This window comes from Eleginops maclovinus, chromosome 23 (genome assembly GCF_036324505.1).
Source record: "Eleginops maclovinus isolate JMC-PN-2008 ecotype Puerto Natales chromosome 23, JC_Emac_rtc_rv5, whole genome shotgun sequence".
Lineage (NCBI taxonomy): Eukaryota > Metazoa > Chordata > Actinopteri > Perciformes > Eleginopidae > Eleginops > Eleginops maclovinus.
In genome coordinates, this window is record NC_086371.1 from 13870706 (window position 1) to 13887443 (window position 16738).

At 39.9% G+C, this 16738-nt stretch overlaps 3 protein-coding genes and 1 pseudogene across 6 annotated transcripts in view; all 4 read right to left on the reverse strand.

Annotated features, from left to right (window-relative positions):
* The window catches only part of LOC134859312 (protocadherin alpha-C2-like), a 184521-nt gene that overhangs the window by 114852 nt on the left and 52931 nt on the right, over positions 1-16738 (reverse strand). Inside the window, exon 1 of one of the 4 annotated variants that reach the window (XM_063875739.1) lies at positions 7319-9676. The exons of 2 other annotated variants lie outside the window; for them this stretch is intronic. In XM_063875739.1, coding sequence (XP_063731809.1) covers positions 7319-9676 — 2358 coding nt within the window. Of the gene's footprint in view, positions 1-3673; positions 6032-7318; positions 9677-16738 lie in introns of those variants that run through there. One more of the 4 variants, XM_063875737.1, reaches the window with a different exon arrangement.
* LOC134860095 (protocadherin alpha-3-like) lies at positions 532-2848 on the reverse strand (annotated as a pseudogene).
* Positions 10754-13126, reverse strand: LOC134860015 (protocadherin alpha-3-like). Its single transcript, XM_063876840.1, has one exon. It carries the CDS (start codon positions 13124-13126, stop codon positions 10754-10756), a length of 2373 nt encoding a protein of 790 aa, XP_063732910.1.
* Positions 14078-16398, reverse strand: LOC134860012 (protocadherin alpha-3-like). The gene is given in 2 exon segments (XM_063876837.1): positions 14078-16375; positions 16378-16398. Coding segments are annotated over 2 exon segments (2319 nt in total).

Genomic DNA, 16738 nt, shown 5'->3' on the forward strand with positions numbered 1-16738 from the left:
CACTCCAGCATGTGCACTTTGCTTGGTTTCAGCCAATCGGCTTTCTAATCCATCTCTGCCAGTGGGACCCAGCTACCCCTCCAAAACACGCCTGTTTGTTATCCTGGCTCAAAAATGGTGGAATGAGCTCCCCATTGACATCAGGACAGCAGTAACTCTGCATATATTCCGTCACAAACTAAAAACGCATATGTTTCAATTGCATCTTGGCATTTACATTCCTGAAAAAAAAAGAAGCACTTTAAAGAGTTAGCTTAGTCCATGTAACTAATTCACCAGCACTTACAATAGTACGACTTGCTTAAAGTTCATATATCTGCACACTCCTTGTTGATCGGAGTTTGATCTCAATAGTTTTTGCACTTATTGCAAGTCACTTTGGATAAAAGCACCAGCCAAATTAAATGTAATGTAATATTCCAGGATGTTAAATCCAATTATGGGAGGCATATTTATATTTCTATTCTACATTAAAGGAAAGTATTTTTCTTTTTTGTTTTCACATAGAATTGTAATATCGCTACTATGTATTTATCTCACCTCTGTGGATGTCTCCCTCCTGTCAGGAAGCACTAACATGTTGGCATGGCTGCCTAGGACTGTAGTAGATCCTATACTCATTCTGGGTCCAACTAACATGTACCGCTTATCTCCAGATCTGTACTGGATGCTGTGACACAGTGCCCCATCATTGTTAGTCTCTTGGAGATATTTAGAAGTGTATTCTGTGGATTTAGAGCACTGCATTGCAATCAGCACGATGATGCTGATAAGAAAAAGGGTTGAGACTGAGCCCAGAGTTATCATCAGGTAAAAAGTCACATTATTATCCTCATCATCTTTTGTTGCACTTTTAACATCAGCAGCAGCAAAAGCCTCTCTGGGCTCCACAAGTTTGACAACCACAGTAGCTGTTGCTGACAGGGAAACATTGCCATTGTCTTTCACCAGTATGATCAGTTTATGCTCAGCCTCGTCTGTCTCTGTGAATGAGCGAAGTGTTCTGATCCGTCCTGTATAGCGGTCCAAACCAAAGAGACTGTGGTCAGTGACTTCCTGCAGTGAGAACAGTAACCAGCCGTTATATCCTATATCAGCGTCATAGGCTCTGACTTTAGTCACAAAGTGTCCTGCGTTCACATTGCGGGGAATCTCCTCCACACCTTCAGCAGAACCGTTAGAGCTGATCGGATACAGGATGACTGGAGCGTTGTCATTCTGATCCAGAATGAACACGTGCACTGTGACGTTGCTGCTTAGTGACGGAATTCCAGAATCTGTGGCGACAACTTGGAACTGGAATGTTTTCAGAGTCTCAAAGTCAAAGCTTTTTAGCGCTGAAATATCTCCAGTTTCAGAGTTGATATTTAAAAACAGACCAAAAGTATTTACACTGCTATCCCTGGGTAATAGGAAATATGTGGATTATCACTATCATCAAGGTTAGATGCCCTTACCGAAAATACAGGTGCTACTAGGTCATTCTTTTCAGTAACATAGAACGTATACGGGCTCAGTGAAAACTGTGGTCGGTTATCGTTCACATCTGACACAACAACACTTATTGTTTTTTTTCCGATAAAGGCGGTGGCTCGCCTGTGTCCTTTGCCACTATTGTAAGTTCATAATAAGACTTAACTTCTCTGTCTAGGTTTGATTTGGTGACTATTGTGTACATATTCTCTTGCAAAGATGGAGTAATAGCGAAAGGAATATCATTACGTATATAGCAGGAAACCTTTCCATTAGGACCTGCATCTAAATCATTGACGCTGATCAAAGCTACTATTGTTCCGATTCTGGAATCTTCGGGAACTGATTTGGAAAATGATGTAATTTCTATCTCTGGCGGATTGTCGTTACAGTCTATTGCCTTTATTATCACAGTTTTGTATGTAGACATAGGAATATTGCTCTTATCTGAAGCTTGTATATCAATTTCATAGCTTTCATTTAGTTCAAAATCAATTACTCCGGTCACTGTTATTTCGCCCGTCTTTGGGTCTATATTGAATAGTTTTTGCAAATGTACATCCACTTCTTTACCAAATGCGTAAACTATTTCACTGTTTGCACCCTCGTCCAAATCTGTTGCATTGACCTGAATAACTAACATTCCGAGGGCTGTGTTTTCATTTAATATAGCATATTTATACATCTTTCGTAAAAACTGGAGAATTGTCATTAACGTCAAGCACCTGAATTACTATTTATATTGTTCCAGACCTTGCTGGCCTCCCACCATCAATAGCTGTGAGCAGAAGCTTGTGCTCTCTCATAGCCTCTCTGTCTAACTGCTTCTGCAGAAACAGAAAGGGCATTTTACGATCTTCTCCCCTCTCCTTAACTTCCAAACAAAAGTGGTTGTTTTGGCTGAGTTTCTACTGCTGAACAGTAAAGTAAACTGACCAGCGTCTGGGTCGCGTGCAGGCTGTAGCTGGAACCGTGCTCTGGGTAATGTAGATTCAAATATCTCCAGGCGCTTGTGTTTCTCTGGAAATACCAGGGAGTGTTTGTTTACACCCAGCACCTCTATAGCTGCATAATGGATTTCCAGATGACTTTCTAGCACGGTTTTAAGGTTGATTACACACGCGTTGCTTTGTTCACACATCTCTTCCCTGTCCACTTTCCGACTGACGTACAGGATATCGTTGTCCATATTGAAACAAAAAAGGGGTTCCGTTGAACTGCCAACAATATGATACTCTCTAGCTTTCAACGTATCCTTATCAATTCCTAAGTCTTTGGCAATGTTTCCAACAACACTTCCTTTTTTCACTTCTTCAGAGATAGAATAACTTATCTGAGCTGAGGTTTTGCTCCAAAACATTAACAAAGCCCCCATGTAGACAAAGCATCTCCATCGCGCTATCCACGGCTGCTGTCTGCTTTCATCCATAATGTACAAGTAAAAAATAAGAATAAATAATCCGGTATCTATAACTGTGTGGTCAGGAAACAATAATCAGCCGTATTCCTTTGCATACTGTGTTCCATCGACAAGACTGTCTTGCGTAATGAATAGAGCTAGTTTTGTGTTCAGGACCTTCACACATTATGGCGAAAGACATGATTGGATTAAAGACATGACCAAAAGCTCTGACACACTATTTGCCACCATGCGATCCAGAGCGTTATTGCAACACTGATTGACAGAACAATATAGTATGATCAAAGTTTATAGAACAATATTAGCCAAAATAGTCCATATAATGTGAAGAAATACTAGTGTTTACCGTTATTGTATCAAGCAATAGACAGAGTTACAATCAATTATTTCGATGAATCTAAACAACTGAGAACTTCTGTGCCAAAAGCTGTGGCTGCGTATAGTTCAAAAAGGTTCAGTACCATGGACAGAGATGCCTGCTTATGCCCTAAAACGGGTTTGAATAGATTGCCTGATCGCTATGAATATAAACTGTACATCACGAACTGTCCAACAACAAGGATAAACAATTAAAAAACAATCTTTTAAGTCAGAGAGGACGAAGATGATGCCTCAAGAACAGATAATATTCCTCTAAACACAAACGTTTAAATGTGCGTGTTAAACATGATCCAATGTAATTTGATGTCAACTTAATTAAATATAAGTATTAAAATGGCCCTGACAGTACTACATGAAAGGTTAGGGAATTGGAATATGGTTAGTACTTATTTGACTTACCTCTGTGGATGTCCCCCTCCTCTCAGGGAGCACCAGTGTGTTGGCATGGCTGCCCGGGACTATAGTAGATCCTATACTCATTCTGGGTCCAACTAACATGTACCGCTTGTCTCCAGATCTGTACTGGATGCTGTGACACAGTGTCCCATCATAGTTAGTCTCTTGGAGATATTTAGAAGTATAGTCTGTGGATTTAGAGCACTGCATTGCAATCAGCACGATGATGCTGATGAGAAAAAGTGTTGAGACTGAGCCCAGAGTTATCATCAGGTAAAAAGTCACATTATTATCCTCATCATCTTTTGTTGCACTTTTAACATCAGCAGCAGCAAAAGCCTCTCTGGGCTCCACAAGTTTGACAACCACAGTAGCTGTTGCTGACAGGGAAACGTTGCCATTGTCTTTCACCAGTATGATCAGTTTATGCTCAGCCTCGTCTGTCTCTGTCAATGAGCGAAGTGTTCTGATCTGTCCTGTATAGCGGTCCAAACCAAAGAGACTGTGGTCAGTGACTTCCTGCAGTGAGAACAGTAACCAGCCGTTATATCCTATATCAGCATCATAGGCTCTGACTTTAGTCACCAAGTGTCCTGCGTTCACATTGCGGGGAATCTCCTCCACACCTTCAGCAGAACCGTTAGAGCTGACCGGATACAGGATGACTGGAGCGTTGTCGTTCTGATCCAGAATGAACACGTGCACTGTGACGTTGCTGCTTAGTGACGGAGTTCCAGAATCTGTGGCGACAACTTGGAACTGGAATGTTTTCAGAGTCTCAAAGTCAAAGCTTTTTAGAGCCAAAATATCTCCAGTTTCAGAGTTGATGTTGAGAAATGATGTCAATGTATTTCCTTCACTGCCACCTCTGACAATATGATAGGTTATAAGAGCATTATCGTTCTCATCACGATCAAAAGCGTTTACAGAAAACACAGAGGTACCTGGGTTATTGGCTTCAGTGATATAGAAAGTATATGGACTCAGTGAAAACTCCGGACTGTTGTCATTCACATCTGAAACCACTACATTTATTGTCTTCTCAGATGATAATGGAGGTTGACCAGCATCTTTTGCAGTTATGGTCAGGACATATTGTGACTGTTTCTCTCTATCAAGGGTTGTTTTGGTCACCAATGAAAACATTTTTTCTTGTAAGGATGGAGTTAAAACAAAAGGAACATCATCACCTATAGAGCAAATAACTTTTCCATTGAGACCAGAGTCCAAATCATTTACACTGATAAGGGCTACTGTAGTTCCAGGTCTTGAATCTTCAGGGATGATGTTTGAAAATGAGGTAACCTCAATCTCAGGTGCATTATCATTGATATCAACTATCTGGATTACAACACTTTTTTCGGTAGTTAATGGAGCAAGTCCTTTATCCGATGCCTGGATTTCAATTTCGTACTTGTCCCTTTGCTCATAGTCTATCAGACCTTTGACAGTTATCTCACCTGTTGATGGATTAATATCAAAAAGCTTAAATAGTTTATTATTTACACTGTTACCAAATGAGTAATACACCTCTCCATTCTGACCTTCATCTAAATCTGATGCATTCACCTGTAAAATGGTGGTACCTACTGGGGCATTTTCAGAGAGCGTAACAGAATAAAAATCTTTAGAGAAAATGGGTGTGTTATCATTAACATCCATAACTTTTACTACAATATTCATATTACCAGAGTTAGGAGGTTTCCCTCCATCCAGTGCCGTCAACACTAATGTGTTTATCCCTGCTGCCTCCCTATCTAAAGATTTTTGTAAAACTAATATTGGTATTTTACCATCTTCTCCTTTATCCTTAACCTCCAAACGGAAATGATCGTTTTGGCTGAGTTTATATTGTTGCACGGAGAAATGACCACTGTCAGGGTCCCTTGAGGCTTTTAGCTGATATCTTGCTCCAGGCAAAACAGATTCATAAATTTCCAACCATTTCTCTTCCTCTGGAAAACTGGGAACATGGTCATTGATATCCAGCACATCCACACTAACATAGTGCACCTCCAGAGGGTTTTCCAGCACGGTTTTCAGATGTATTAAACACGTACTGCTCTGCGCGCACACCTCCTCTCTGTCAATCTTCCGACTCACATACAGGAAACCATCGTTTTGATTCACATGGAAAAGTGGGTCCGCATTACTGGATACAATCCGATACTTCCTGTCTTTCAGTGTGCTTTTATCTAATCCCAGATCTTTAGCTATATTTCCAACCGCAGTTCCTTCGTTAACTTCCTCCGAGATAGAATATTTTATCTGCGCTGAAGCCACGCTCCACAAAAGCACAGCAACCACACAGCCGAGCAAACATCCTCGCGCCCTCCACATATCGCATCTTCTTTGTTCCATGGTTACACCCGAAATCATCAGTAATCCATTACAGGCTAAACGGCTTTGCTGTGAAGACTAAGTTCAACTCTTTCTTACAAGTATATTGACCTATTAATTCATTTCCAGAAATTGTTCTAAACCGATTATTTATGAAGGCATGAGCATAGAAACGGTCCGGCCAGTATCGAAGTAAAATGTTTTCAGGAGGAGGAACCAAACTGCAATGACGACAAGCTCGTGTAGCCTACTGCTGACATTTTACTTTTCACTGACACCATGCGACCCTTTTTCTCACTGCAGAAATGTCTAGCATATATAAATACTATGGTCAATGGTGCTTTGTTTTTAACCATATGAAAGTTAATCGATTGTAAAAGAGAGAAGGAAGCGGCCAACTCTATAAACATCAAACAAATAAACAAATTCAGGTTCCAGCACTAACGACATTGCTCTCTATGCTATTCAGTTCGGCAAACACTTTGGTCAGCCGAATTGTTTTTTTACTTTCGTTTATTGTTAAGCATACGACATGCTATAGATTACTTGTTGGCTATGTATTGATGATGACCAAGTTTATGTTGTCTTGCAACAGACCGATTTAATTTGCTTGTTCCTATTTCTTAATTACCGAGAAATGTATTGTTTTAATAAAAGAAGGTTGGTATAGGGTACAATAAGACAGGCTACAAAGTCAACATTATGCAAAAGCCAAAACAAAATAAAAAAAGGGTCACAAGCTCTGTCCATATAATTTCCCAAGACAATGCAGAATGTCAAGGTCGGCATTAAGTAAGAAATGTGTTGATAGAGTTGAAAAAGGTAGGCTACTGACGACGTGATTGATTACGATAATAAAACAAATAAATGTGTATCCTTATTCAAGTACACGTAGGTTAGCTTAATGTCCCAAAAAAAACACAAGGTAATAATTGCAAAGGGCAACCATGCCAATAAACAGTACCAACATTGTTAAGCACAACGGACAGAGACACTTCCTCCTCCACTTAGAGGCGTAAGAATACATTAACCTATTTGTTGTGTAAAACTGCATTGACTCATACAGTACATCACCACCTATTCTCGAACACGGATAAAGTATGAAAAAAACAATGATTTCCGCCAGATAAGACGCAGATGCTGCCTCATTAGCAGATCACATATCCTAAACAAAACTTTTAAGTGGATATGTAAAACATGATCCAATGTAATCTGAATAAAAAATGTTTAAATATAAATAACTACATTTTCATTACGCTGACATTGCTTCATCAAAGGACAGGGAGATGAAATATGTATTTATCTTACCTCTGTGGATGTCCCCCTCCTGTCAGGAAGCACTAGTGTATTGGCATGGCTGCCTGGGACTATAGTAGATCCTATACTCATTCTGGGCCCAACTAACATGTACCGCTTGTCTCCAGATCTGTACTGGATACTGTGACACAGTGTCCCATCATAGTTAGTCTCTTGGAGATATTTAGAAGTATAGTCTGTGGATTTAGAGCACTGCATTGCAATCAGTACGATGATACTGATGAGAAAAAGTGTTGAGACTGAGCCCAGAGTTATCATCAGGTAAAAAGTCACATTATTATCCTCCTCATCTTTTGTTGCACTTTTAACATCAGCAGCAGCAAAAGCCTCTTTGGGCTCCACAAGTTTGACAACCACAGTAGCTGTTGCTGACAGGGAAACGTTGCCATTGTCTTTCACCAGTATGATCAGTTTATGCTCAGCCTCGTCTGTCTCTGTGAATGAGCGAAGTGTTCTGATCTGTCCTGTATAGCGGTCCAAACCAAAGAGACTGTGGTCAGTGACTTCCTGCAGTGAGAACAGTAACCAGCCATTATATCCTATATCAGCGTCATAGGCTCTGACTTTAGTCACCAAGTGTCCTGCGTTCACATTGCGGGGAATCTCCTCCACACCTTCAGCAGAACCGTTAGAGCTGACCGGATACAGGATGACTGGAGCGTTATCGTTCTGATCCAGAATGAACACGTGCACTGTGACGTTGCTGCTTAGTGACGGAGTTCCAGAATCTGTGGCGACAACTTGGAACTGGAACGTTTTCAGAGTCTCAAAGTCAAAGCTTTTCAGCGCCAAAATATCTCCAGTTTCAGAGTTGATATTTAAAAAGGAGGTCAATTTATTTCCTTCACTGCCATCTCTGAGAATATGATAGGTTATTTGTGCATTATCGTTCTCATCACGATCAAAAGCTTTAACAGAAAACACAGAGGTACCTGGGTTATTGGCTTCAGTGATGTAGAAAGTATATGGACTCAGTGAAAAAACTGGACTATTGTCATTCACATCTGAAACCACTACATTTATGGTCTTCTCAGATGATAATGGAGGTTGACCAGCATCTTTTGCAGTTATCGTCAACACATATTGTGACTGTTTCTCTCTATCCAGAGGTGTTTTGGTCACCAATGCATACATTTTTTCTTGTAAAGATGGCATTAAAGCAAAAGGAGCGGACTCATCTATGGAGCAAATCACTTTTCCATTGAAACCAGAGTCCAAATCATTTACACTGATAAGGGCTACTGTAGTTCCAGGTCTTGAATCTTCAGGGATGGAGTTTGAATATGAGGTAACTTCGATCTCAGGTGCATTATCATTTACGTCTACTATCTTAATGAGGACACTTTTTTGTGTCTCTAAAGGAGCCATACCTTTATCTGATGCTTGAATTTCAATCTCATATCTGTCTTTCTCCTCAAAGTTTATTAACCCTTTCACAATTATCTCCCCTGTTGATGGATTTATATCAAAAAGCTGTAATAATCTTTGATTCACTATACTGCTGAATGAGTAAAGTACTTCTCCGTTTGGACCTTCATCCAAATCAGTTGCGTTTACGTGTATGATTGTTGTGCCTACTGGAGCATTTTCATATAGCATGACAGAATAAATGTCTTTAGAAAAAACTGGAGTGTTATCATTTATATCTAAAACCTTTACTAAGATGTTCATTTCGCCTGATTTCGGAGGTTTTCCTCCATCCAGTGCCGTCAGTATTAATGAGTGACTTTCTGCCGCCTCTCTATCCAAAGATTTCTTCACTATTAAAATTGGTATTTTACCATATTCACCTTTGTCTTTAACCTCTAAAAGAAAGTGGTCAGTGGGGCTGAGTTTATACTGCTGAACAGAAAAGGGACCACCGTCTGGATCTCGTGCGTGTTGTAGCGGAATACGTACTCCAGGTAATACAGATTCAAAAATCTCGAACGTTTTCTCTCTCTCAGGGAAACTTGGGGAATGGTCATTTATATCCATCACCTCCACTCCAACGTAATGCACCTCCAGTGGATTTTCTAGTACAGTTTTTAGATTTAATAAACACGTACTGCTCTGCGCACACACCTCCTCTCTGTCAATTTTCCGGTTTACGTAGAGGACACCATCGTTCTGATTCACGTAGAAAAGCGGATCCACATTACTGGAAACAATCCGATACTTCCTGTCTTTCAGTGTGCTTGTATCTAATCCAAGATCCTTTGCGATATTTCCAACAACAGTTCCTTCGTTAACTTCCTCTGAGATTGAATATCTTATTTGCGCTGAGGCCATGCTCCACAAAAGCACAGCAAGGACGCAGTCGAACAAACATCCTCGCGCCCTCCTCATCGTACATCTTCTTTGTTCCATGGTTACACCCGAAATAATCAGTAATCCATCACAAGGACAATGACTGCGTTACAATGACCGATGTAAACTCCTCCGTGCTCCGTTTATTGAAGCATTGGTCCTCTGGTTACACCGACAGACTTGGTAGCACAAATAATATTCCCTAAAGCAGCAGTAAGCACAGAAATGACCGTGTAAATATAGAACTGAGGATACCAAGAGGTGGAACCACAATGCGCTGACGATATGCAATGCTTTCTTTTCCCATTACACTGACACCATGCGATTTGGTTTTTCACTGCAGAAAATGCATTGCGGGCAGGATTCAAGTTAAACCGTAGATTATGTTATTTAAAAATAAATAAATAAAATGTTTTTAATAATGTGGAAGCAGTACACAAAACTAGTTTAGGGAATGTAACTAAACAGGGAGACTGCTCACTTCAACACAAAACCTCCTTAAGATCTACAGCACCAAGGACAGCTTTGACTTAGCATATATCCAAGGACATTCGGTTAAAGTATTACATACAAGACTCTAGTCAATATACTATAAACAATTGCTTATTAAGGTAAACAAGGAAAGTATATAATGACATGCTGTGCAATATTTGTCAAAGGTATACCAGGGTGTGAGAAAATATACCATGTGTAGTAATAAGAAAACAAATGAAAAGTTAAACTGACAGTCGAAGCTTTCATACATCATATACTGCTACACATGATTTTCAAAAGCAATAACTATTGATTCATTTTCACTACTAATTTAGGAGCTACTAAGAAGCTTTCTCTCAATTTTATTATGTTGTTTCCGATGTGTGAACTGATTGTCTTAATTGCGTCAATTTAACTGTGCCCTCTTAATATATTTGAGGATTTCGAAGTGTTGGGGAAAATTCTTTAAAAAAAGAATGATGAAACATCTCAGACCCCCTTGTAGACGTATGGGAAAGACATGCAGGTATTGTTTTGCATATGGAAGTTTTGCTAGGCAGATTGATTATAAATATATATGTTTACCCAAAATAGGTTATTTGTGCTCAGCTCAATGATTAAATATGATTAGTTATTTTTTGGAGAGAATAAAAACATGATTGTTTAGATTTGTCTTACCTCTGTGGATGTCCCCCTCCTGTCAGGGAGCACCAGTGTGTTGGCATGGCTGCCCGGGACTATAGTAGATCCTATACTCATTCTGGGTCCAACTAACATGTACCGCTTGTCTCCAGATCTGTACTGGATGCTGTGACACAGTGTCCCATCATAATTAGTCTCTTGGAGATATTTAGAAGTATAGTCTGTGGATTTAGAGCACTGCATTGCAATCAGCACGATGATGCTGATGAGAAAAAGTGTTGAGACTGAGCCCAGAGTTATCATCAGGTAAAAAGTCACATTATTATCCTCATCATCCTTTGTTGCACTTTTAACATCAGCAGCAGCAAAAGCCTCTCTGGGCTCCACAAGTTTGACAACCACAGTAGCCGTTGCTGACAGGGAAACGTTGCCATTGTCTTTCACCAGTATGATCAGTTTATGCTCAGCCTCGTCTGTCTCTGTGAATGAGCGAAGTGTTCTGATCCGTCCTGTATAGCGGTCCAAACCAAAGAGACTGTGGTCAGTGACTTCCTGCAGTGAGAACAGTAACCAGCCGTTATATCCTATATCAGCGTCATAGGCTCTGACTTTAGTCACCAAGTGTCCTGCGTTCACATTGCGGGGAATCTCCTCCACACCTTCAGCAGAACCGTTAGAGCTGACCGGATACAGGATGACTGGAGCGTTGTCGTTCTGATCCAAAATGAACACGTGCACTGTGACGTTGCTGCTTAGTGACGGAGTTCCAGAATCTGTGGCGACAACTTGGAACTGGAATGTTTTCAGAGTCTCAAAGTCAAAGCTTTTCAGCGCCAAAATATCTCCAGTTTCAGAGTTGATATTTAAAAAGGAGGTTAATTTATTTCCATCACTGCCATTTCTGAGAATATGATAGGTTATGTGTGCGTTATCATTCTCATCACGATCAAAAGCTTGAACAGAAAACACAGAGGTTCCTGGGTTATTGGCTTCAGTGATGTAGAAAGTATATGGACTTAGTGGAAATTCTGGACTATTGTCATTCACATCTGAAACCATTACATTTATTGTCTTCTCAGATGATAATGGAGGTTGACCAGCATCTTTTGCAGTTATGGTCAGGACATATTGTGACTGTATCTCTCTATCAAGGGTTGTTTTGGTCACCAATGAAAACATTTTATCTTGTAAGGATGGAGTTAAAGCAAAAGGAACACCCTCAACTATGGAGCAAATTACTTTTCCATTGAGACCAGAGTCCAAATCATTTACACTGATAAGGGCTACTGTAGTTCCAGGTCTTGAATCTTCAAAGATTAAGCTTGAAAACGATGTAACCTCAATCTCAGGTGCATTATCATTGACATCAACTATCTTAATGATGACACTTTTGTCAGTTGTAAAAGGAATAGTACCTTTATCTGACGCCTCAATTTCAATTTCATATCTGTCTTTTTCTTCATAATCTATTAATCCTTTTACAGTTATCTCGCCTGTTAATGCATTGATATTAAATACGTTTAATATATTTTGATTCATACTGTTGCTAAATGAGTAAACTACTTCTCCGTTTAGTCCTTCATCTAAATCAGTTGCATTCACGTGTATGACTGTTGTTCCTACAGGAGCATTTTCTTTGAGCATCACAGAATAACCATTTTGAGAGAAAACAGGTGCATTATCATTCACATCTAGAACATTTACTACAATAGTCATGGTGCCAGATTTCGGAGGTTTACCCCCGTCCAGTGCAGTCAGTACTAATGATTTACTTCCTGCAGTTTCTCTATCTAAAGATTTTTGAACAACCAATATTGGTATTTTACCATCTTCTCCTTTATCTTTAACCTCCAAACGGAAATGTTCGTTGGGACTGAGTTTATATTGCTGCACGGAGAAATGGCCACTGTCTGGATCCCGTGAAGGTTTTAACTGAAATCGTGTTCCGGGCAACACCGACTCAAAAATGTCCAACACTTTCTCATTTTGTGGGAAACTAGGAGAATTGTCATTTATATCCAGCACTTCCACCCCAACGTAATGCACTTCCAGTGGATTTTCTAGTACAGTTTTTAGATTAATTAAACACGTACTGCTCTGCGCACACACCTCCTCTCTGTCAATCTTCTGGCTCACATATAGAACACCATCGTTTTGATTCACATGGAAAAGCCGATCCGCATTACTGGAAACAATCCGATACTTCCTGTCTTTCAGTGTGCTTTTATCTAATCCAAGATCCTTTGCGATATTTCCAACAACAGTTCCTTCGTTAACTTCCTCTGAGATTGAATATCTTATTTGCGCTGAGGCCACGCTCCACAAAAGCACAGAAACCACGCAGTCGAACAAACATCCTCGCGCCCTCCTCATCGCACATCTTCTTTGTTCCATGGTTACACCCGAAATAATCAGTAATCCATCAGAAGGACAATAACTGCGTTACAATGACCGATGTAAACTCCTCCGTTTATTGAAGCATTGATCCTCTGGTTACACCGACTGACATCGTAGCACAGGAAATATTTCCTAAAGCAGCAGTAAGCACATAAATGACCGTGTAAATATAGAACTGAGGATATCAAGAGGTGGAACCACAATGCGCTGACGATATGCAATGCTTTCCTTTCCCATTACACTGACACCATGCGATGTAGTTTCTCACTGCAGAAAATGCATTGCGGGCAGGATTCAAGTTAAACCGTAGATGATGTTACTTTAAAAAATATATGTTTTTAATAATGTGGAAGCAGTACACAAAACTAGTTCGGGGAATGGAACTAAACAGGGAGACTGCTCACTTCAACACAAAACCTCCTTAAGATTTACAGTACCATGGACAGCTTTTACCATTGACATGGCATATGTTCAAGGACATTCAGTTAAAGTATTACATACAAGACTCTAGTCAATATACTGTAAACAATTACTTATTAAGGAACGTATATAATGACATGCTGTGTAATATTTGTCAAAGGTCTACAGGGTGTGAGAAAATATACCATGTGTAGTAATAAGAAAACAAATGAAGAGTTAAACTGACAGTCGAAGCTTTACTGCTACACATGATTTTCAAAAGCAATAACTATTGATTCATTTTCACTACTAATTTAGGAGCTACTAAGAAGCTTGAAGTGTTGGGGAAATTTTTTATAAAAAGAATGGTGAAAACATCTCAGACCACATTGTAGAGGTATGGGAAAGACATGCAGGTATTGTTTGTGCATATGGAAGTTTTGCTAGGCAGATTGATTATAAATATATATGTTTACCCAAAATAAGTTATTTGTACTCAATGATTAAATATTATTAGTTATTTTTGGGTGGGAATAAAAACATGATTGTTTAGATTTGTCTTACCTCTGTGGATGTCCCCCTCCTGTCAGGAAGCATTAGTGTGTTGGCATGGCTGCCCGGGACTATAGTAGATCCTATACTCATTCTGGGTCCAACTAACATGTACCGCTTGTCTCCAGATCTGTACTGGATGCTGTGACACAGTGTCCCATCATAGTTAGTCTCTTGGAGATATTTAGAAGTATAGTCTGTGGATTTAGAGCACTGCATTGCAATCAGCACGATGATACTGATGAGAAAAAGTGTTGAGACTGAGCCCAGAGTTATCATCAGGTAAAAAGTCACATTATTATCCTCATCATCCTTTGTTGCACTTTTAACATCAGCAGCAGCAAAAGCCTCTCTGGGCTCCACAAGTTTGACAACCACAGTAGCTGTTGCTGACAGGGAAACATTGCCGTTGTCTTTCACCAGTATGATCAGTTTATGCTCAGCCTCGTCTGTCTCTGTGAATGAGCGAAGTGTTCTGATCTGTCCTGTATAGCGGTCCAAACCAAAGAGACTGTGGTCAGTGACTTCCTGCAGTGAGAACAGTAACCAGCCGTTATATCCTATATCAGCGTCATAGGCTCTGACTTTAGTCACCAAGTGTCCTGCGTTGACATTGCGGGGAATCTCCTCCACACCTTCAGCAGAACCGTTAGAGCTGACCGGATAAAGGATGACTGGAGCGTTGTCGTTCTGATCCAGAATGAACACGTTCACTGTGACATTGCTGCTTAGTGACGGAGTTCCAGAATCTGTGGCGACAACTTGGAACTGGAACGTTTTCAGAGTCTCAAAGTCAAAGCTTTTCAGCGCTGAAATATCTCCAGTTTCAGAGTTGGTATTTAGAAAGGATGTCAATTTATTTCCTTCACTGCCATCTCTGAGAATATGATATGAAATGACAGCGTTATCGCTTTCATCACGATCAGAAGCTTTTACTGAAAATACTGAGGCTCCAGGGCTGTTATTCTCGGTGATATAAAATACATAGGGGCTTGACAAAAACACTGGTTTGTTGTCATTTACATCTGATACCACGACGCTCATGGTCTTTTCTGTTGAAAATGATGGCTCACCTGTGTCTTTTGCGATAATTATAAACTCAAAATTGGCCACCACTTCCCTATCCAGTTGCGATTTCGTTACAACAGCGTACATGTGTTCCTGTAATGTAGGAGATAAAGTAAAAGGAACATCCTCTTTGATTATGCAAATTACTTTCCCATTGATTCCAGAGTCTAAATCACTGACACTTATCAGGGCTACAGTAGTTCCTATCTTTGAATCCTCCTTGATAGAGCTAGAAAATGATGTTACTTCTATCTCAGGTGCATTATCATTAACATCAATCACAGTTATCATTACACTTTTGTCAGTTTTTAGAGGAGCTTGTCCTTTATCGGACGCCTGAATATCAATTTCATAACTTTTACTTTTTTCGAAGTCTATCTTACCAATTACTTTAATTTCCCCAGTGTTTGAGTTTATACTAAACACATCTATAATTGTTGAATCAATATCGTTACCAAATGAATATATTATTTCGCTATTTGCACTCTGGTCCAAATCTGTTGCATTTACCTGAATTACTACAGTGTCAATGGGAACATTTTCTTTTAGTATTGCAGAATAAGACTCTTTTGTAAACACAGGGGAATTATCGTTCACATCAAGTACATCCACAGTAATTTCTATAGCGCCAGATTTCGCAGGTTTTCCTCCATCCACTGCTATAAGACGCAGTTTATGTTTCCCGGCTGTTTCTCTATCTAACTGTTTCTGCAGGACTAAAAATGGTACCTTACGGTCCTCGCCTCTATCCTTCACTTCTAATCTAAAATACTCATTATGGCTGAGTCTATATTGCTGAATCGATAACTGGCCAATGTCGGGGTCACGTGCAGCCTGTAGTTGAAATCTCGCCCCTGGTAAAGCTGACTCCGAGATTTCAAGCCTTTTCTCTTTCTCCGGAAAAACTGGCAAGTGGTCATTTATATCTAGTATTTCCACCGCCACATAGTGGATCTCCAGCGGGTTTTCTAGCACGGTTTTGAGATTGATCAAACACGGGCTGGTCCGGTCGCACACTTCCTCCCTATCTATTCTTTTTTTAACATACAATATACCATCATTTTGATTCACTTGAAACAAGGGCTCAGTTGAGCTTGTTACAATGCGATATCCTCTGTCTTTTAGTGCACTCTTATCTAGCCCTAAATCCTTCGCTATATTCCCGACCACAGTTCCATCTTGAACCTCCTCAGTTATTGAATATCTAATCTGTGCAGTAGCTCTCTCCATAAAATATCCAAAACAACCATCAACGCAAACCAAAATTGTCGCAGCGTCCGTGCTTTGCATCCTCTTTGTTCCATGGCTCGTAGCGATAAAGAACAGTCCATTAGTTACGTCTTGAGATAAATGAAACTTAATCCGTCATGTTTCCTAACAACATCCAACGTCTGCTTTTACAAAAACGGTTGAAAATTAAACACTGGTTGGTGCCAGGTGCGATCTTATTCTTCTAAGTACTCTCTGAAAAATGCAAGGATTCGATTGACATAAAGCTCGTGACGTAAAGTGCTGCCGGATGCACAGTAACTCTGAGCTACACTGACACCCAGCGTTACAATCGTTCTTATTATAAGATGTTAGTGTTAA

What these genes read in the sequence shown, in the direction of transcription:
- LOC134860015 (XM_063876840.1), bottom strand. Translation starts at nt 13,126, where the DNA reads ATGGAACAAAGAAGATGTGCGATGAGGAGGGCGCGAGGATGTTTGTTC.